The sequence below is a fragment of the Rhinatrema bivittatum genome, chromosome 15, assembly GCF_901001135.1.
Source record: "Rhinatrema bivittatum chromosome 15, aRhiBiv1.1, whole genome shotgun sequence".
NCBI lineage: Eukaryota > Metazoa > Chordata > Amphibia > Gymnophiona > Rhinatrematidae > Rhinatrema > Rhinatrema bivittatum.
This window is the reverse complement of record NC_042629.1, coordinates 78,134,395-78,156,519: the sequence shown is the minus strand read 5'-3', so window position 1 is coordinate 78,156,519 and position 22,125 is coordinate 78,134,395. Positions and strand designations below refer to the sequence as shown.

Sequence of the window (22,125 nt, the reverse complement as noted above, 5' to 3'; positions counted from 1 at the left end):
ACCTCCCATGCTCTCTCTCACAGCCTCCTGCTCTCTCTCACCCTCCCCCACCCCCCCCCTTAACAACCATGCTCTCTGTCACCCTCCCCTCTCTCACCGGCATGCCGTGGGACGTGCTCCGTTCACGGCATGCCAGGGTCTCCTCTGCTATTTTCTGCCATGCTGAGATGCCCCCACTCTCGCGATGGCTGCTGTCTGTGCGCTTCCGGTTTTGGAGGGAGGAAATCGGCGAGGGGACGGTGGAAATCTGCAGGAAGGGGGAATTCTGCACAAATTCTTCTTTCCGCAGCAGCACAGAATTCCCCCAGGAGTATATATTCTTATGTTGTATGTTTGTACAATGCTGCGTATGTCGTGTAGTGCTATATAAATGTTAAGTAGTAGTAGTACATTGACCTTTCCTTTTCCTCTCCCCTCCCACCACCACACACACAAAACCCAGGAATCACACAGTTTCCAGAAATGAAGCTTACAGACCTAGGGGCAGATTTAATAAAAGTACGCGCACCAAGCGCAAACAAAAGTACGCTGGATTTTATAAGATACGCGCGTATCCGCGTGTATCTTATAAAATCCGGGGTTGGCGTGCGCAAGGGGGTGCACATTTGTGCACCTTGCACGTGCTGCCCGTTCCCTACCTAACCCACCCCCCAGCCCTACTTAGAACCCCCCCTTACCTTTGTTACAGAGAGGCAGGCGTAACTTACGCGCATCGGCGAAGGCGGGCCCGCGATCCTGGGCACAGCGGCAAATGGTCTCCGTGTCTGGAGGCGCAGGCCCACGCCCCGCCCCTTTTTGCAAGCCCCGGGACATAAGCACGTCCCGGGGCTTGCATGCGCATGCCGAGCCTATGCAAAATAGGCTCGGCGCGCGCAGGGGGGTTTTAAAAGGTTACGCGCGTAACCCTTTTAAAAATCCGCCCCCTAATGTACAAAAATGCTGGTATCACCCATTGTCACATTTCTGTGGGTCACTGATCAGTTTTCAGACATAGAACTAACAAACTAGATAGTTTATGAAGAAAAAGGAAGAGCAATAAACTAGAAAAAATACAACTTGCAAACAAACAGGTAATACAATTATAGAAACATTATCTAATTAAAGTTTACTTTAATTAGCTATTGCTCCTGGAAATTAGGTAGCTCTCTGTTCACAGGATGTGGTGTAGAGCTCTGACAGAGTCTCAGCTGAAAATCTGATCAATGCACTTGCTCAGTCAAGACTGAAGATTTTCTGGTGGTACTTAGGGTCTCCTCTTGGATTAAGTCTGTATAACTAGTCTGAATCCAGGACACTGGCTTCCTAACCAATAATTCTGCAGGACAGTAACACCCGCACAGAACATCACAATGCTACAGTTTTTGCAAGAAGCTGGAGGAATAGGCAATCCAAGCAGCAGGCTTTAACCCTTTCAGTCCTGGCTGACACAAAGGAGAACTTCCCCATCCCCAGCTGCCAGAAACTGCAGAAGTTGGATTGTCGCTTGCCTGTTAACTCTAGAGCTTTAAAGGGAAGGGAGTTCTCATTGGGGAAGGTCCTAAAGCAAAATGAGGACTTACAGCAGGCACCTAGAATCCCATATCACCATGCCTTATCACCCTATTTGGCATGCAAGAAGTTTTCATAACAGCAACATATGCCTTAAGAAAATAAACAGACATGTGAGGTGAGGAAGAAACTGTCCAGAAGGATAGCTGACTCGTGGACCGCTGTATGTGATGTGCTTTCTTTACTGGTTGAATTTGTTGTAGACCTTTGTTTGCATGACTGAGCTCCCTGTACTTGTTTTACAGCATGGCTTTCCAGAGACTCAGAGGATGAAGATGACATAGACAGTGGTGCTTTGCCAAAATGGAAGCATTTGGCCGGGCAGCTGAGACAAGACCTAGCCAGCATCATCCTGATGTCTGAGGAAGACCTCCAGGTATTAGAGGGACATAATGTTCATTATTTATATATCTGAGGGCACTCTCTCATCAGTACCATCACTTCCCTGCTTCTTCTCCCTAATTTATAAATCAAACTGGTGAGTTGTGTATGCAGAGAAAAAGATGAAAAGATACTTTCTGCATGAACAAGCAGCACAAATGCTGTCTGATGACGGCATCGGTGCGAAGTAAACTCTGGAAGACTATTCCTGTGCTGCCATCCCTGCAGGAGTTTCTTCAGTTATGTCCTAGTTGAGCTAGAATTTCGGGAGCTGGGTAGGACTTTGGATCATGTAATCTGAGTGATGGAGCTTCGTCCTTCCTCTCCTCCAGAGCCTTCTTGATGTGCCATGCCAGGAACTGGCCCAGGAACTGGCAGAAAATGACACCAGGGTGCAGGCATTGCAGGAAAGTCTTCAGCGAGTCCTGGACCGTAGAGAGGAAGAGCGCCAGGCCAAGCAGCTCCTGCAACTTTACCTGGTGGCTTTAAAGAGTGAAAACACACAGCTCCACAAAGCTGCTGGTGAGAAGTCTTTACTTAGGAACACAGTGTGTTGTTGCACCAGGATACATGTGCTTGAATTGCATATTTTTGATTGGTAAGGAGGCTTAAGGCAAAAGCTGAAAAAGAGTATAAACTGTTTTGTTATCATGCTGCTAGTCCAGACTAGACTAATGGGTTTATTCTGCCTCTCAGCTGATGAAGACAGAGTACAAACCCTTTTTTAATTTGACATCATCACTGGTTATAAAGGAAGTGAAGACTAAGCATTTGCCAGTAGTCTCTGTCTCCAGCAGTTGAACACACATGGACTAGTGCATCAGGATTAACCGCCCAAAGTCTTGGTTAGGTCTCAGCCTGGTTGCTTGGGTAAGAGTCCTCCTTACAGCTGATTTCCCATGTTGAGCAGTGCTCGCTGGTTGTTTTCTAGGCAAGCAAGCCTCTGGCTTGATCCCAGATTCTCTGATGGTCCTGGTTGATTGCCTCTTGTATCTATTTTATTTATTTTTTATTTAAGGCACTTATATTCTACATAATTACTACAGCTCTAGGCGGATTACAAAGTAAAACATGCATAATTGTAATCACATTTAAAACAAAACAAATGTAAGATAAAATGATAAAATCAAGACATAAAAGCAAGATAAACAGAACAGTATGTAAAAAATAAATGACAGCAGTATATAGCTTGATCCGCTTAAACATCAGAAAAACCGAATTAAAAAGATGTTTTCAGCAGTATTTTAAAAGACTTCAGACAGGTACATATTTATTTTATTATTTATTTATTTGGAGTTTCTTCTATAGCGATAGCTGTTTGCACATCGTATCGGTTTACATACAACTAAGAACTGATGGGCGTGGCCCTTACATAGAACAATAGCAAACAATGAAACAGAGATACATGGGATAAGTATGTATAAATAACAGGGACTCTATAATGGAGTATCATAAACAGCTATAAGAAAACAAATTAAATAGAGATTTGAAGAGAGATATAATGCAGGGTATCATGCACGAAATAGCAAGACAATGTACAAGAAACTATAATACATGGTAAAGGGATTCCTTGAAAGCAATTATACACATATGGTGAATGGATGTACCATAATACATGGTACAAGGTAGCCGCAAGGATTCAGGTAGAGAGAATTCAGGTAGAGAATTCCTACCTTGTGGCTACACTAGGTAGCCACAAGGATTCAGGTAGAGAATTCAGGTAGAGAGAATTCAGGTAGAGAATTCCTACCTTGCGGCTACACTAGGTAGCCACAAGGATTCAGGTAGAGAATTCCTACCTTGCGGCTACACTAGGTAGCCGCAAGGATTCAGGTAGAGAGAATTCAGGTAGAGAATTCCTACCTTGTGGCTACACTAGGTAGCCGCAAGGATTCAGGTAGAGAGAATTCAGGTAGAGAATTCCTACCTTGCGGCTACACTAGGTAGCCACAAGGATTCAGGTAGAGAATTCCGCAGCACGAAGCCTGTCAGAGCGGATAGAAGGAATATCAAGCAGGCCTCTTTGTGATGACCTGAGAGACAATAAGCAGCATAGAGTTCATCCATGGGAGAACCTCTGCACTAAACAAGCAATCTTATACTGAATTCTGTAGTATACGGGAAGCCAGTGCTGCTCTTAGTGAGCCCAGCTGTAGAACCTAAGGCATAAGCTGGTAATCCAATGGATAAAGCATTGCAATAGTCTTTTCTAAGCATCTCCCAGGCCCCTTAGGTGACGGGGGCTCCCCTGTAGAGACTCAGATTGCAGCTCTCTGCTCTCCCTCCCTCCTTATTTTGCTTGCTGTAAGTAACAGAGAAGGTTTTAAAAAAAAATAAAAACAGAGTCAGCACAGTGTTTGCTGCAGTCTCCTGAGAAGGGTAAAGAGATCTGCAGGGAAAGAATATTTTCCCTCTTGTTAGGGATGTTTTCATCACAGTTCTGTTTCTGTTCCTTTTTCTGCCAGTATGAATCATGGCCGCAGGTGCTTGATCTGCGGGAATTTCTTCGCCTCCAGCATCGCAGGCTCTTTTTGCCCTGCCTGCAGCAGAGACAAGGAATCTTCCATTCCTGTCATTGATTTATCGGCTGTGGGCCTATAAGTCTATGGAACTGCAGGGAGACAGCAGCAGACTGTTTTGCTGTAGTGATGGTGCATGTTGTCCAATGGGCGGAGGAGAACTTGCTTCGTCTCTCAGCAGCCCATATTGCATTAACAAAGAATGTCCAAACCAACTTTCTCAGCAGAAACAGATTGGATCCTGGGAAGTGGGAACTCAGTTGAGACACCTTTCAATTTATAGTAAATTTGTTTGATTTATATTCCATTCTGGTGACCAGCAGAAATACCAAGGCTGCCAAGTTCTTCAGCCGTTAGAAAGACTTCAGAGGGTTAGATGCCCTGATCCTACCTTGGCCACTGATAGGCAGGACATTGAAGACTATAGAGAACCATCCTTCCATGGTGGTCCTGGTTGCTCCAGATTGTCCAAAAAAATCTTGGTATGCGGATCTGGTAAGGCTGCTAGCTGGAGCCCCTCTTTGGCCATGCAATGATTCATGGTCTGACGCATCCGGCCCAGTGCCTATTCTTGCTTACAGCCTGGTGCTTGAGAGGGCTTGCCTGTGTAGGAAGGGATATTCTCTCCTACTTGTCTCAACCATGCTAAAGACCCTTAAGAATTTCACCAGTTTGGCACTTTTTTTTGAAAGCTTCTGTGAAGTTTACAATTTTCCCCATGGATGGTAAGCGTTGCTTTTGTTTTTTGATCTTGCCTGCTACCATGACTGGGTGGAAGGGATCTTGATAATCATGCTTCTGGATGTAGGCTGCTTATTTTGTGTTGTTAAATGTATCTGGGCCCTCAAGGCTCTAGTGATTTCATCTTTTCAACCACAGAAATGGGTTTTCTCTAAGGACTTTTCCTTAAAAGCAGTCTTTTTGGTGACTGGCTGTTTCAGTAAGACTATTTTGGAGCTGCAAACCTACCTTGCAGGGATACCCCTACTTAAGTCTTTTCCTCCAATTCGGTTACATTTCAGCCAGTACATCTTTTGTACCAGAAGTGATTTTACCCTTCCATTGAAATCAGTCTATTTTGCTTCCAGCCTTTTGGGACAATGAATGTCAAGGTAAAACAGCCCATCAAATCATACTCAGGTATCTAAAAATGATGAATGCCTTTTGGAAAAACTGAGCAGCTGTTCAGAGGGCCTGAAGGACCAGGCAGATTCCAAGCCTTATGGATTAAAGAGGATATTACATATGCAGACTTATCCAGGGGACAGCAGGCCTGAGAGATGCTACATGCTCATTCCAGGAGGGCCCAGGCAGATTCCTAGCCTTATGGATTAAAGAGGATATTACATATGCAGACTTAGCCAGGGGACAGCAGGCCTGAGAGATGCTACATGCTCATTCCAGGATGGCCAGGCAGATTCCTAGCCTTATGGAATTAAAGAGGATATTACATATGCAGACTTATCCAGGGGACAGCAGGCCTGAGAGATGCTACATGCTCATTCCAGGATGGCCAGGCAGATTCCAAGCCTTATGGATTAAAGAGGATATTACATATGCAGACTTATCCAGGGGACAGCAGGCCTGAGAGATGCTACATGCTCATTCCAGGAGGGCCAGGCAGATTCCTAGCCTTATGGATTAAAGAGGATATTACATATGCAGACTTATCCAGGGGACAGCAGGCCTGAGAGATGCTACATGCTCATTCCAAGAGGGCCAGGCAGATTCCTAGCCTTATGGATTAAAGAGGATATTACATATGCAGACTTATCCAGGGGACAGCAGGCCTGAGAGATGCTACATGCTCATTCCAGGATGGCCAGGCAGATTCCTAGCCTTATGGATTAAAGAGGATATTAACTATGCAGACTTATCCAGGGGACAGCAGGCCTGAGAGATGCTACATGCTCATTCCAGGATGGCCAGGCAGATTCCTAGCCTTATGGATTAAAGAGGATATTACATATGCAGACTTATCCAGGGGGACAGCAGGCCTGAGAGATGCTACATGCTCATTCCAGGATGGCCAGGCAGATTCCTAGCCTTATGGATTAAAGAGGATATTACATATGCAGACTTATCCAGGGGACAGCAGGCCTGAGAGATGCTACATGCTCATTCCAAGAGGGCCGAAGCACAATCCTTTGCAGTGACCCCAGAGGATATTTCTTCCTTGCATTTTTTTGTTAAATATTACGTTAGATTGCAAGCCAAGGCCAATGCTGCATTTGGGGCAGGTGTTTCTTAGCGTAGCCCTGTCTTTTTCCCACTTGGAACTTTCCACTATGATATACTGAGCTAGCAGGATGGTAAGAAAGGAGAAACAGAATCAAACCTATTAATTCCTTCTTGCATCCTGGAAACACAGCCCTACCCAGCTTCCTCAAGGAGGCCTAATGATTATATTTCCTTACCCCTCCCCTTAAGGGTTACTGCCTGAGATTTTCCCCCCATGTTAAATTATAATTGGTATAGGGAATGTTTCTCTCTATTAGGTTACTGGATGATGAAATAAATTGACTGATCTGTTCTGGACTAGCAGGACTCGAGTCTGATTCTCCTTGCCCATTGGGGTCGTGCGCCATCAGGTCGCTACCATTCTCTTGCTCCAACCAACTTGTGCATGCATTTCTCAATTTTATGCTGATAATTTTTATTAGGTGTTTAGGATACTGTTGAAGTATTTTGCTTACTTAGACAATTGCATGAGCTCAAGCTTAATCACCTGTGAGTAAGCCATCAGGTTCTGCAATCTTGATAATTCAGTTTCAAACAGAACAGAGCCTGTGGCTATGGGCAGACTGCAGAGGTGCTGGGCATCACCTTTGCGCTAATGCTGTATGAATTCAGGGCCGCATGCTTCCTGTAACATGATTTCAAGAGGTCTCCCTCTTACAGAGCCTGAAGCTGCATCTGTCTCCACCACCGATGAGGTCGACACAAGTGCCAGCTGCACTACACCTGCCTCGAAAGTTCAACTTAGCAGCAAGATCCTTCATACTTTGAAAGAGAGAGAAATCCCAGAACTCAGTTTCTCTAATCAGCAACTTGAGGTGAGCTTGCCTGGATTGAGGCAGATGGGTGGAGTAGTGTGATGTTACTGACCCGGCTCTAAAAGATTTCTCTTTGCTTATGCTGCAGGCCGTTTCTTTGGAAGATGCTGAAGCCCTGGCTCTGGTACTGGGTTGGGAGCAGCAGAAGGTGCAGGCTGTCCAGCAGGCCTGCCAGCACCAGCTGTCCCAGCGCTTGCAGCAAGTGCAGGCCGTACATTCCCTGAGGCGCGTATCACAAAGGAAGAAAAAACGCCCTTGGGTTCAACAACCGCCAGCAAAGCATAGAAAGTAAAACAGTGACTGCTGCAGTCTTAAATCCTCCACCAGCGCACTGGACCTCTTACCAGTACGATCATCTGCTGGTGTAGTGTGAGGCAGGTTAGGCAGTCTGTACTACCCAATCTCAGCTGTTCCCGGGAACGGTAGAGGGCAGGGCTGGCCCTTTCTGGCAGTACGGCCCACACTCCTATCTCTCAGTAAAAAAGTTGAAGCTTTTGTATAAGTGAATTACTTGGTGTCTTACCGGGCAGGGATGCTTATAGCTCTATGGACCCTGGCTGTAGCAGAGATCTTTCACCATGGGTCAGCCATACTTTATACTCTTAGCAGTGGCCTGCTGAGGTCTGACCCTGCTCTTCTTTATCACCAGTCTCGCTGAGCCCCATTCATTGCCCCTGCAGCCAGAGAGATGTTATGGCAGGGCCTTCCCAAACTGTGGCTCAGGACCTATCTGATACTTTCTGCTTAAGATTTAGAGTGTTACATATCACCCATGTTTAACAGTAGGGGAGGGGGGGAGGCACTAAATTCCTTACCTTAGTACTGAATTTTTTCAGGCTGTTACACCCTTGCATAACTTAAAAACACAGTACACATGTTAGTTTATTGACATTTGACAATGCGTTTGTTGCTTTATTTCCAAATCTTTATTGTGATGTTAATTATTTCACATGTACATATTCACTTGTAGAATTGCTGTACAGATTTGAAATACTGAGCAATAAAACATTTAAATTAAAAAAAAAAAAAAAGGTAGAGAGGCCCGAGACCAGCCACCCCCCACAATAACAGCACACAGCACCCAACATTTGTACTTCTTTATTACTGCTGCTGAGCATGGGGGGCCCTCCTACAACATAGTATGACAGAGCTGGGCTAACGCCTCCATTACACATTGTAGGAAGAGGACGACACACTGCCCCCGTGACCGGTCCAGTTGGTGTGGATGAACTGGCCTGGCTTGGAGAGCAGGTCATAGGTGTGAGCACCAAAGTAGTCACGCTGAGCCTAGACATCAACCACACATGGAGAGAAAGAAAAAGAAAGCACAGGATAAGGGAAGAGGGAAGGTAGAAGCTTAGCACAATAAGCTTAAGTTCTGTTCCAGCCTTGCCTTCCCCATAACAAAAAGCAGAAAATGGGCTTCCTCTCCACTCCCACTTTTGTTACAGAGGGTACTTCCCTCTACTGTATAACTCAGCAACATTTCTCCACAGAGCAGCAGCAGAGCCCTGGCTTTTAGATTTATTATTGCATATTTTCTAGTTACAGCCCCACATGAGTCCTTAACCCTAACCAGTCATAAAAATAGGGCAGTAGTACAAAACCGCTTTCCACCAGCAGGCAGCTGATCCCTAATCACGTATGCATTGTCCATATGAGCACCAGCACTTCCTGTGAAAATCTCCTCCCTTAATCATAGCTACCACCTGATGGTTAGGCAGACCTAGAAACCCTGCAAGTCTTACCTGGATCAGGTTGGCTGGCAACATTTCATGCCTGTAGCCATCATAGAAGGAGAGTGCTGTAGTAAAACAGGGCATAGGGATACCCATCTGTACCCCTATAAATCACACGCCTCCATGACTCCTGCACGAAACAGAAGAATATTAATAAAGACAGCAATTCCAGGAAGCAGCAGCAGCAGCCATGTCTGCTCCAGAATTAAAACAGAGTCCCTAAAAATGTAATATCCTATACAGAAGCTCACCTAGCACACCATTGGCTCTAGCAAGGACCAGCTCTTACACAAAATGACCACTTACAAATCAGGTGCCTGAATATTTCACATATTCATGGCCCTCCAGCCTCTCCCCACCCTTGCTATTGGCCAGGCTGGGGAGTGTATGGAAGGGAGAGAGAGCAGGTACAACTTATCTCCCCAGTCTCCCTTCCCTCGTACCTGACACCTCTCCATCTCTTTCTTGAAGAACTCATCAAGCAGTAGGTTCTGAAGATTTGGGTTCCTGTCAAATGCTGCTTTAATTTTACCCAGGAAAACACTGAGAAAAAAAAAGTTTAAAGATTATATATTGGAAATGGGGAATAAGAGAACAGCAGCATTTCATAACCTCTCTCCTGCACAGGTCTGAAGAAGCTGGATCAGAAATCTGTACAGACGCTCCAGCAGGCGAGCAGAAGATAGGCTCTCTGAGAGGCATGGAAGCAGCACGACGTCCACCCATCAAATAATATTCAGAAACTGCAGAGAAGCATGGAACAAAGCTGTTCTCATTCAGCCCTATAGCACTGAGTGAGAGGGAATATACAGCTGCAAGTATTTGGGTTTAAAAAGATCAATTTATAGCAAATGAGGGAGGTTGCCCTCTATCCACCTGCGAATGATGCAGCCACCTCTCCACATCATGGCAATACCCCCATAGTTCAGCGTCCAGCCAAAGTCCTGCGCAGCCTGGCGGAAGAGGATGAAGCCTTGTGCATAAGAGATAATCTTGGATGCATAGAGCGCCTGTGGAAAAGGAAGCGGGTAAGATGACAGTATCTCAATTGTTAAGAGCCATACACTTACAGCACAGCCTCTGCTAGGCAGGGACGAAGAGGGCTTGACAGCAGGCATTCTTAACTCAGAGGCCTAGAAACCCACCATGCGAATATCTTCCAGGAATACTTTCCTATCACCACTGAACAGGCTCTGCTTTGGTCCTTTCAGGTGTTTGCTAGCCTCAATCCTCTCATTCTTCAGGGAAGAAAGACAGCGTGCAAACACAGCTTCCCCTGTACACAGAGAAAACACATTGTCTGTCACACACACAAAAGCAGACTTGCCACATTTGATTGCTTCTCTTCCCTTGGGGTATTATACAACCTTCAATGCCAATATAGGGGGCTTTGACCCATCGCCACCTCCAGGCTCATGTTACCAAGTAAAGTGAACACTGCCCTGTGTTCTAGGACCACACTCAGAACAAAGTCTGTCCACATGTAGCCACGTGCAGAGTTGCATGTAGATTATATAAATCTAATATCCCTTCCCCAAGAACATGGCTCCAGCTAGAAGCAAAGACCCAATCCTATGGAGAAGTTAGCTGAATGGGGGTTCTCATTTTTCTGAGAGTTGTGATGTCTTTTTTTAGTAGAGAGGCATTACCTTATACATAAGATATTTAATGAGCTCTTAATTTTGTTCCTAAATCTTCAGATCTTGTCATTTACTCTTAAACATAACAAACTGCCATACTGGGTCAGACCAAGGGTCCATCATTTTGGTCGCCCTTCTCTGTACCTTCTCCATCGCAATTATATCTTTTTTGAGAAGCAGAGACTAGAATTGTACACAGTATTCAAGGTCTCACCATGGAGCGATACAGAGGCATTATGACATTTTCCGTTTTATTAACCATTCCCTTCCTAATAATTCCTAACATTGTTTGCTTTTTTTTGACTGCCGCAGCACACTGAGCAGACGATTTCAATGTATTATCCACTGATGCCTAGATCTTTCTTGGGTGGTAGCTCCTAATATGGAACCTAACATTGTGTAACTACAGCAAGGGTTACTTTTCCCTATATGATCACCTTGCACTTATCCACATTAAATTTCATCTGCCATTTGGATGCCCAATCTTCCAGTCTCACAAGGTCCTCCTGTAATGTATCACAATCTGCTTGCAATTTAACTACTCTGAACAATTTTGTATCATCTGCAAATTTGATTACCTCACCCGTCTTATTTCTTTCCAGATCATTTATAAATATATTGAAAAGTAAGGGTCCCAATACAGATCCCTGAGGCACTCCACTGTCCACTCCCTTCCACTGAGAAAACTGACCATTTAATCCTATTGTTTCCAATCCACGAAAGGACATCGCCACCTATCCCATGACTTTTTACTTTTCCTAGAAGCCTCTCATGAGGAACTTTGTCAAACGCCTTCTGAAAATCCAAGTATACTATATCTACCGGTTCACCTTTATCCACATGTTTATTAACTCCTTCAAAAAAGTGAAGCAGATTTGTGAGGCAAGACTTGCCCTGGGTAAAGCCATGCTGACTTTGTTCCATTAAACCATGTCTTTCTATATGTTCTGTGATTTTGATGTTTAGAATACTTTCCACTATTTTTCCTGGCACTGAAGTCAGGCTAACCGGTCTGTAGTTTCCCGGATCTCCCCCGGAGCCCTTTTTAAATATTGGGGTTACATTGGCCACCCTCCAATCTTCAGGTACAATGGATGATTTTAATGATAGGTTACAATTTTCTTGTAATAGATCCGAAATTTCATTTTTTAGTTCCTTCCAAACCCTGGGGGTGTATACCATCTGGTCCAGGGTGATTTACTACTCTTCAGTTGTCAATCAGGCCTACTACATTTTCCAGGTTCACCGTGATTTGGTTCAGTTGATCTGAATCATACCCATGAAACCTCAGGAATGGGTATTCTCCCAACATCCTCTTCAGTAAAACATCGAAACAAAAATTGTTTTAATCTTTCCCGCAATGGCCTTATCTTCTCTAAGTGCCCCTTTAACCCCTCAATCATCTAATGGTCCAACTGACTTCCCTTGCTATTGAAATGCGGATATTTGAAACATGTATTGTGCCTATAAGAATCTCAGACCAATTATAAGCTTGTACAACACGGATATATTTTACATGTGAATTTGATAGTGAAATTGTTTAGTTTCTGAAAATTAATTCTACTATACTCTCACAAGAGACCCCCAATCTGCTCTCCAGTCCGCCCCCCACCCCCTTTGATATCTGCTAGATTGATTTGTATAAAAGACTTTTGTACCTTCAGCTACCACATCCTAGAAAAGCTTGGGAACAAGTTAGCAGTTTTCCCTTCGACCTTGAGGCAAGTGGACTCTACCTTCAGGAGTCACCAGTCAGAGACTTCCTTGTTATTGATGACTGGCAGACCCCCCGCTGCCCAGGGCTTAAGACTCGCGGTATTAGCCTTTTGCTTTGCAATCAGTGACCCATCTGTCTCTACTCTAAATGTTTTTGGGTTTGCTTGCTAGAAAGGCAGTAAAACACTTGTGCTGCTTTCTTTCTTAAAATGTCCAGTTCTACCTTATAATGTTACTCACATTGCTGAATGTGCTCCCATCATGATTTTAAAACTATGACTAGGGACCTTTGTTTTTCAGTTTTTAATTGTATTTTTTCCCTGGAAATGTATCCATTATAATAAAAATGAAAGAGGAGAAAATTCAGTGGGCAAAATGGACTCATATGCATTGTCAGAAGAAGAGCAGAATTATTACTTGTACTGAAAGAACCCAGCACAGCTATCCTAAACTTTATTTTTTTGGAAACCAGAACTATGGATGGAAACAGTGAAACAGCTCATACGCATGAGGGGAATATTAATAAAAGGTTCGTATTCAAAGAATCATCCCAAGGCTCCTACCACAATCCTTGGGCAAAGTCCTAACTGATGGCCCTGATACCCCACCAGTAGTTATAAATACTCACCAATGAGTGTGACTGGCACACCAAACTCCAGGGCAGAGATGGCAGTCCATTTACCAGTCCCCTTCTGTCCTGCAGTGTCCTGGATCTTGGGCAGCAGGTGCTTCCCATCTGTGGTCCCGAACTTCATGATAGCAGCCGTGATCTCAATCAGGAAGGATCTAACTCCGTCTTATTCCACTCCTCGAATGCCTTGCAGAGAAAGTCTCCATCAAACTTAATACCAGATCCTATGCGGGCACCCACAGCATCCCCTCTCAATCCCCCCCCCAGACGCAGCGACATGGTATCACCAGAACCCCTGCACACAACTGGGGTAGAAGGATGGAAATTAGCCCAACTTCCTTACTTTTGCCATTTCATCCTGCTCCATGCCCAACACCATCCTTCATCAGGTGGAAGGCCTCACAGATCAATTGCATGTCCTCCGTATTCAATGCCGTTGGTGAACCATCTTCACAAAGTGGCCTGAACTTCCTCACCCACCTGCCAAAAGATAGCACAGTGAGATGCAAGAGGAGCTGTCATCCCTCACTGGCCATCCCCAGCGAGTCAGAAGAATGCTTCTCTCCTCAGCTGTAAGTCAAGCCACACCCATCCACCAATCTTGTAGGGACACCAGTGCCCACTCAGTGGTACTTACCCAATCACAACAGGGTTTCATTCTCCACTTTTGCAGCACTACTTTGAAATAGTTCTTGATATGAGCCTATGGAGCAAAAAACACAGAGTAGAAGACATGCGCAGATCTCCAGCAAGTCCTTTGTGAAGCATCAGCATGTTACTACTCCCAACCCCTTCTCTAAAGCAAAGACTTTATGAGCAAGGTACAGAGATCACAACAGAATCTAACAAGGACTTAGAAAAAAAATCCCTTCTCTAAAGCAGAGTTGATTCAGATATAATCCTGGCTGAGGTCAATGTTATGCAATCAATGACCTAGCTCTCACAGAGGAACAACTGTAGACATCCAAGCTGAACCAGGGACGTGCTGAGCCGAGACCAGTTATAATGAGATGCACTGCAGGTGAACAGCAAGAAGCAAAGAAATAGCCTGGAGCATGCAACCCAGGAGTTACTCTAGAACCCCACAAGAGCTAGCTAAAAACGTTTCATATCTATTGGGCCATACTGCACTCAGAATTACAGTTTCTACATTTTTATGATCTGCGAAAAAGGAGGGCAGTGCGGTCATGCTAAGGGAGGGTTGCAGCAGGCCCCATGTACTTACCAGGCTTCATTATCACCTCCTGGCATGAGGGAGGGTCCATACCTGGCACCATCCTCTCCACCACTGACTCCACTCCCTACAAACAGAGACCTCTGGCCTTCAGCTCTTTACAGCGTTTTCTGCAAAAGAGCATGTAGGTGCCAGAATCCCAACACAGTACAGCTATTGTAAACAAAAGATGTGGCCTCCTGTGTTAGCAAAACTAGGCCTCCCCAAATTCTAACCAGTGCCTTATGCCATGAGGAGTGTGGACATGGGAAAAAGATAGGATCACAGAGCTGAAAAATCTGTTCTCTCACATCCCACGCCCCAATTTTACTCATAATCTGCAGTTTATACCAGTCCCAATGGTTTAGTTTATATTCTGCTTTTAAAGCAGTTTTATAGTCAGATACTCTAAGCATTTCCCTGTCCCCAGAGGGCTCACAATTTAAGCTTGTACTTGAGGCAAATAAGCACTAACCAGAAAATGTACACAAAGAAAAAAAAGCTTAGTGCACAGCAAAACAATTTATTCACATATTTTATGTGCAGGAAAAAATACAAGCCATTTTACTAAAGAGGCATAAAGACCTTCCTTTCAGACATTTTAACCTCTATATCTAATATCAATAGATGCTCCCAGCTCTACTCATTCCATGCAGGGCTGGTGCAAGGGGATTTGGCGCCCATAGGCGAGCCTTCTCCCTCGCCCTCCCCCCCCTGGTCCTCGGCCCCGACTCCTACCTCATTCTCAATCACGCCCACTGACTGGTTTTTCTGGGTCACGAGCAGGTTGGGCACTGCTCGCGTCCCGCCAAATCTCCACTCCTCTTTGCCACCATTTGCGGCCCCATATGACGCGCACCAGAGGGTCTCCGGCACCCGGGGACCAATGCATTTGTGAGCCTCTCCAGCATTCCCCCCCCCCCCCCTTAATCCTTCTTGTACTAATGCTTAAGGTCACAGAAAATCAGTGACGTCTCTAGACAGAAGAATTGGGGGGGGAGCCAAAATGACATTTCCTCATCACACCCCACCTCTAGGGCATGGATCCTGCTTTAAAACTGGTTATAAAAAACAAGTGTTAATAAAAAAGGTCCAAAGGGTCTTCTGTGTAATTTTAAAAAGCTGGCCAGTTTCACACTATAAAATTATTTGATAGCCTCATTCAACTAATTCTATATGGCTACGAGAGTGAAGTCTGGAATATATAGGAAGGGACAGAATGTCAATATAAATCCTGCACCTCCAGTTCTGTAACTCTGTGCATCCACTGAAATTCCCCCAAACAATGGAGCTTGATGTTTCCCTTACAGCTCATCATACTAAAAGATATTTTCAATTCTGGTGTCACCTCACAGTAACAGCAGCACAAACACCTTCCACTGCCAGGCACATTGTGAACTAACACAAAACCTCGCAAAAAAGACAATCAAAATCTATACTGCAATCCCATTGTAACATAACAGTAATAACACCAAGAACTCAAACACAATAACCCTACCTGTGAATAAGCAAGGGTAAATATTACACTGGGTCCTAGAATACCAATACACCACCTACTGAGGAAACAAAACAACCAGATTGCTATAGATCCCTATGCTAGCAGGAATCTCTCATGGTCACACCCACAGAGCAGAGACAGACCCTCACCAAATACAGAATACAAAATAAAGGAGCACAAATTAGACAAAAACTGAAATGGAAACCCCAAGAATTCAGACTCTGTATTAACAATGGAAAAACAGAACCACCATTCCTCATAAAACAAATAAAATCAAGAAACAAGTATCAGTTATAATAATAAAACCATACTAATAAAATAATATTTTAAAACTACTAATAAATAGAATTTCTATTAATTAAAATCATTTACATTTTTTACAATTTCCCAAACACCAATAAAATGTTTCAAAACAGCACATATATCAAATAACACCCAAAAATTAAAACTAATAAGGATTTTAAAAAAGCCCCTGCTGTCCATAAATGGGAGCGCTTGATTTCCAGTCACCCTGATATTGTCGAGGATTAGGAGGTTATCCTCTCTCTCTCACACACATACTCACATGTCCATTCTCTCTCACACATACACTGTCACATTCGTGCTCTTATACCCACCATAACCTCTTGCTCTCACAGACACTGACACACTCCCCCTCCACACACACTCTTACTCCCCTGGATTTTCTCATACACACTCATGCTCTCAACTCTCTGGCTCCCTCACATACACACAAACACACACAGCCAGGCAAGCTCCCCTTCATTCTCACACAAACACCACCCAGGCAAGCTCCCAGTCACTCTCACACACTGAACTGACCCCCAGGCAGGCTCCCATTCATTTCACACCACTCCCTCACCATCCCCCAGGCATGCACACATTCATTCTCATTAAAAAAATGGAGGTAATCCAATAACTATATACCATATTTAGATCCATTTGAATCAACTTCTTTATTACCCATTTACAATGGACCTATGTGAAACATTAAAACACATACCATACACCCAACTCTTTTGCTACTCACACATACATGCTTTACCCCCACATTACCATACTCACTTCCATGCTAAACCTACTTTATATATCCATAAAAATAAAGCTTTTCACATATGAGGTGCAATACCTTATAACGTTCCACTTAATGCCTTATAACCAATACATTGTATCAATATATTTTTGCGGACAAGTCTTCCCTTGTTTTAAATCCAATGTTGTACAATGTCTTACACAGATTTTTCAAACCAAGTCCAGTCTATCTTTGATGTAATCTTGAAAACAATCCGACGAGAGCCTCGTTTCCCCCTGTGCTCCAGGGCTTCTTCAGGGACTTATCTTGCACAAATGTTTAATTCAACATACTGATTCCTATGTCCATAGGTCCTGCTGTATTCATTTATATGAATTTTACCCGTCCTTCTTTCATCCGAAACATTTAAATCAAACAGCACTCTTCACATACTGTGTCTTCATACTCTGTGACGCAGCTGTAAACTAGCTGCCAATGCCCGATCACAACGTTCCCCACATGGTTAGTAGAATCAAATCATTGTATTAACTTTCAGTATGTATTGTACGTATGGTTCTTTGTACGATTCCCTTGGTTAAAACAAGGGAAGACTTGTCTGCAAAAATATACTGATTCGATGTATTGGTTATAAGGCATTAAGTGGAAGTTATAAGGTATTGCACCTCATATGTGAAAGCTTTATTTTATGGATATATAAAGTATGGTTTAGCATGGAAGTGAGTATGGTAATGTGGGGTAAAGCCATGTATGTGTGAGTAGCAAAAGAGTTGGGTGTATGGTATGTGTTTTAATGTTTCACATAGGTCCATTGTAAATGGGTAATAAAGAAGTTGATTCAAATGGATCTAAATATGGTATAATAGTTATTGGATTACCTCCATTTTTTTTATGATATAATTTCCTGAGGTTTGGAGGATATGCACAATGTTTTTTACACATTCATTCTCACACATACAAACCCCAGGAAGACACCCATTCATTCTCATACACAGTCACATCCCCAGGCAGGCAGCCATCCATACACATGCACACACTAAAGGCAGACCCCCCTCTCTTTCTTTTGCCAGCAACCTCGGAGCCTCTCTCATTCCTCTGCTGCCGCATGGCTATTGGGGAGGCGCTGATTGCTGCTTACTGGCACTGAAGCCATTCTGCTGCCTCCTCCTGTGCAGGCCCCGTTGGGTTTCCACTTCGTCCATGTTGATCTCGTACATTGTGAGATCCGCATAGAGAAAGTGCTACTCTTGCACATTACCAAAGATTACATGTGCCAATCATTAAAAAGTAAATTTTTTTTTTTTTACCTTTGCTGTCTGATCTTAGTTTCTAATCGGTTAGTCAGGCTTTTTTTTCCCACCTTCCCTCTCTTATTTTTTGCCAATTCCTTTTATATTGTCTTTTTTTCTATTTTTTTCTCCATCTGTCTTCTTCCCTCAAACACACAGTCAGGTTCTCATTCTCACATGCTTTCTCTCTCGCACACACAGACTCTCTCTCTCTCATACAATCATTCATACACAGTCTCTCTTGCACATGCTGTCTGACACACACACACACAGGCTCTCTCGCACTCCCACATGCTGTCTTGCTCAAGCACAGGCTCTCACTGTCATGTGCTGTCTCTCACACACACAGAGGCTCTCACATGCTGTCTCTGCAAACATTCAGGTCTTCACTCCCACACACAATCTCTCAACTCATCTCATACACGCACACATACACACTCACCAGGCCCTCAACCTCTCACACACCTCTGGGCCTCTTCTTTACAGTCGCCACAGGATGGGCTCTGCAGCAGCCCTGGTCTTATCGGGCCGTGCTTCTCCTCTTCTGCACGCGGCTGATGCTCCTCCTCCTTCCTGCCCGCACGACTCCGGCAACATTTTTCTTCCGGGGCCGCGCGGGCAGGAAGGAGGAGGAGCACCTGCACGTTTAGACACAACCTTTTTCTTCAGGCCGTGGTGACGTGAACTCCACCATGACCCTGCTGATCTTCTTGCTGTGTGTATCCGGCACACAACACAGCAGTAGTTCACCACTCAGCCGCCAGCGGGATGAGGTCCACCGGCAGCCATCGGCGGCTCAGCGCCCTGTAATGCTCGGTGCCGTAGGCGATCGCCTAGTGCTTCCACCGGCCCTGATTCCACCATACAAGAAGCTGAAAATGTCTCTGCCAAACTCCAGCTGAAGCAGAGACAATGAACCCCTTCCTGTGTTATAGCATGGCTTCCAGGGTTGGGCCTTTTCTCCCAAAACTAGTGAGCATGCCTAACCCTTGCAATTAGAGGGAAGACACCCCTCTCCTTCCCTCCCCCATCCCATGAGATAGACCACACTGTTAGAAGGGTGAGATGTCACTTACAGTACTGTCTCCGTACTCCGAATTCCCTCCATCAATGATGATATCGCCAGGCTCCAGCAAAGGCACCTAGGCAGAGAGAAAGATATGGGGAAAAGCAGTGTTGTAGGGTCTGTGCAGCAAGAGATCTACCAAGGCCTAGGATGTTTCATGGTGGTAAGAAAAAAACAGAGCACTGGAGAATCATTCTGAGGAAAGCACAGTGCTGTAGTCACTCAGGAAAGACTGAATGAAGAAGAGAAAGTGACAATTAGGAAAATGTTTGCTGCCAAATGAATCACTGGAGACAGGCTACATCTTGAAAGAGATGGAGCACTACTATCATAATTCAGGCTGGCAAATCATGTCCTGACATCTCCTCACCAGATGAGTGATGAAGTCATCCACGGCCTGCCCTGCCTTCACTAGCATCATGATCCGCCTTGGCTTCTTCAGCTTACAGACCATTTCCTGCAAGGAGTGCGCACCAACCACTTTGCTGCCTTTTGCTTCATTGGCCAGAAAGTCGTCCACTTTGGAAACTGTCCTGTTAAATGCACAGACCTGCCAAAACAAGAAGTTTACCATCAGCAGGCAGCACTGCTATTGTCCATCCCAGGAGCACAGTAGCTGCCTCCCATGCCCTTAATCTGGGCACCGGGCTGATGGAGCAGGAGTGAACTGTAGAGAAAAACCAACATTATGTATACAAAAGCTGACAGCACCTCTTCCTTGAGGTTTGCTAAAAGCTGCTCAATTTAATCAGAAGGCTTGATTCTCATTGGAACTGAAATCCCACCCTAAATTCACGTCAGACATTTGCAACACACTAGATGCAATCTTTAATCACAAAAGATATGTCCTGCTGGCATTCTGTGTTTAATCCATCAACAAGGAAGTGAAATGAAAAAGCCCATTATTGCAAAACCCAGCAATTAAGAAGCTGCCTCTACTTCCTGTACTTACCACAAAACCATGGTCATTCATATTTAAAATCAGGTTCTGACCCATCACGGCCAGTCCAATGAGAGCAATATCACATCTAGAGGAGAAAAGTGTGTGATAATTTATATGCATGTAACGTCAGCATAGCAGTCCTATCAATAGGCACTGTCCCCCAACTCATCTTCAGTCACTGCCTCTAGTTCATAGTGAGCATGCAATTCCTTCCAGAAGTATCCAATATGTGCCAATACATGCATTCTTCCAAGTCTTTCCTTTCCCACAGCCGTCACACGGACCACCCTCCGATGTCCCTCCCGAATGGGTAGTGTGAGAAAGGACTCTAAGTGTTAATTAAGCCCGATATTAAAAATCTTTTTCTTTAAAATGACCTTTAAACATTGCTAAAGAAAACTTCCCTTTCTAGATGCCTGCAGAGCAGTTAGGGGCCTCTTCCTGACAAAGCATAACCCCCCTTCTCCCTTTAAAGTTCTGCTTCTGTGCAAATTAGCTTCTTACAAGATAAGATCTTGTAGCCCTGCCATGCTACATGTACAAAGACCTGCCAGACACTGATAAGCATCAGGGCATGGGGTGGGACAAGCAAGAAAGGGCTTATCAGCGTGGTCAAACAGGGGGGAAGTAAAAGCAGGACTTCAGCCAGCAAGTGTAAGAGAGTATAAAATTCCTTGGTGAGATTCTGTGGGGCCAGCCTACTATGTGTATGGCACCCCATTTGCAAGTGGTCATGTAAAGATCTTTGTGCTCGCTAATAAAGAACTATTCCCAGAGAAGGGAGTGGTTTGATTTTTGTTTCCCACAGTAGTCCAGCGTCGAACAGCCGTCTACTTCAGCCCATTCGGTTCTGGAAGCCACTGCCGCGGGTCCCAGTAGCCTTGGACTTCTGTCCGGCCTCCTCTTAGGCCCCCCAGAGCGTCCGTATGGTCTGGCCTTAAACCAAGGAACGGACTTGGCGCAAGGTCCCACCAAGTTCCCCCCCAGGTACAAACACAAAACAGCAGCTCAATGCCAGCACATGTCAGTCTCTTTTATAAAGCTCCTCAATAGTAGTTTCCAGTAGGTCAGAAAAACTCCCTTTTTATACAAAACTATAATCGCCAGGCCTTCTCAGCCTAAATAACGGCCCTGCTCGGGAGGGTTGCACAGCCCTCCCCTACTCCCCTCCGGTTGTGCAGCAGGATGCGGTCATCCCATACCAAACAAACGTAAAACACCTTGTGGCAGTGCTAAGACAAAAAAACATTCTTTCTCCACTTTAAATCCTCCCTTCCCCCAACAACCTCACTCACTCTGTTTCCATGCTGGATACTGAGGATTCCTCTGTTAGCAGCTCCACACGACCTTTTCCTCAACCAACATCAATTCAGCTGAATCTGATTCACTATTACTCAATTCAGCTGCCGACTCCACCTCTTCCTGGGCCCATGGTTCTCTTAGATGCTCAAGGAACCTGGGAGTTGTAGTCTTTCTCCTGTCCTTCAACGCCCCCTGCTGTCCAACCCTAAGGTTTGCTTTTCTTCTTTTTTGTATACCTCTGCTTTTTTTTGCCTCCGGGCAGGTTGTACCTCATTACAAGCAGGCATTTTTATCATCTACCTACTATCATGTATCCTCATGTAGAAATGCACCATGTGCAAAACTGAAGAGGAAGGGAAGAGAGTCAGAGTGGAGAACGCAAGGGCTATTTTAGCCATCAAGTACTGATGGCCACATTATTCCTCAATATGATCAGTCTGCTTTAGGTGCAGGAGGTTTTCAAGGAGTTTGAATCATAAATGCCATATTGCATTGGTTGATGTTGGTTTAGTTTGGCAGTAGGAGCACAGAAAAAAACAAACAAAAAAAAAAAG

General features: G+C 44.6%; 2 protein-coding genes across 4 annotated transcripts in view; one reads left to right on the top strand and one right to left on the bottom strand.

The window, feature by feature from the left end:
• Positions 1–10,126, top strand: part of DFFA (DNA fragmentation factor subunit alpha) — a 39,373-nt gene extending 29,247 nt beyond the window's left edge. For all 3 annotated transcript variants that reach the window (XM_029579139.1, XM_029579137.1, XM_029579138.1), the window contains exons 3-7: positions 1,794–1,924; positions 2,262–2,451; positions 7,350–7,504; positions 7,593–7,729; positions 9,871–10,126. In XM_029579139.1, the coding sequence (XP_029434999.1) occupies positions 1,794–1,924; positions 2,262–2,451; positions 7,350–7,504; positions 7,593–7,729; positions 9,871–9,976 (719 nt within the window). In that variant the 3' untranslated portion in view covers positions 9,977–10,126. The remainder of the gene's footprint in view (positions 1–1,793; positions 1,925–2,261; positions 2,452–7,349; positions 7,505–7,592; positions 7,730–9,870) is intronic.
• On the bottom strand, positions 8,390–21,710 carry PGD (phosphogluconate dehydrogenase). The gene is given in 18 exon segments (XM_029579140.1): positions 8,390–8,791; positions 9,253–9,352; positions 9,354–9,373; positions 9,687–9,786; positions 10,120–10,253; positions 10,389–10,519; positions 13,228–13,383; positions 13,386–13,416; positions 13,574–13,606; positions 13,608–13,649; positions 13,651–13,668; positions 13,670–13,697; positions 13,854–13,933; positions 14,452–14,574; positions 19,337–19,402; positions 19,697–19,876; positions 20,279–20,354; positions 21,565–21,710. Coding segments are annotated over 18 exon segments (1,449 nt in total). The 5' UTR covers positions 21,576–21,710; the 3' UTR covers positions 8,390–8,671.
• Between the last annotated feature and the right edge of the window lie 415 nt (positions 21,711–22,125).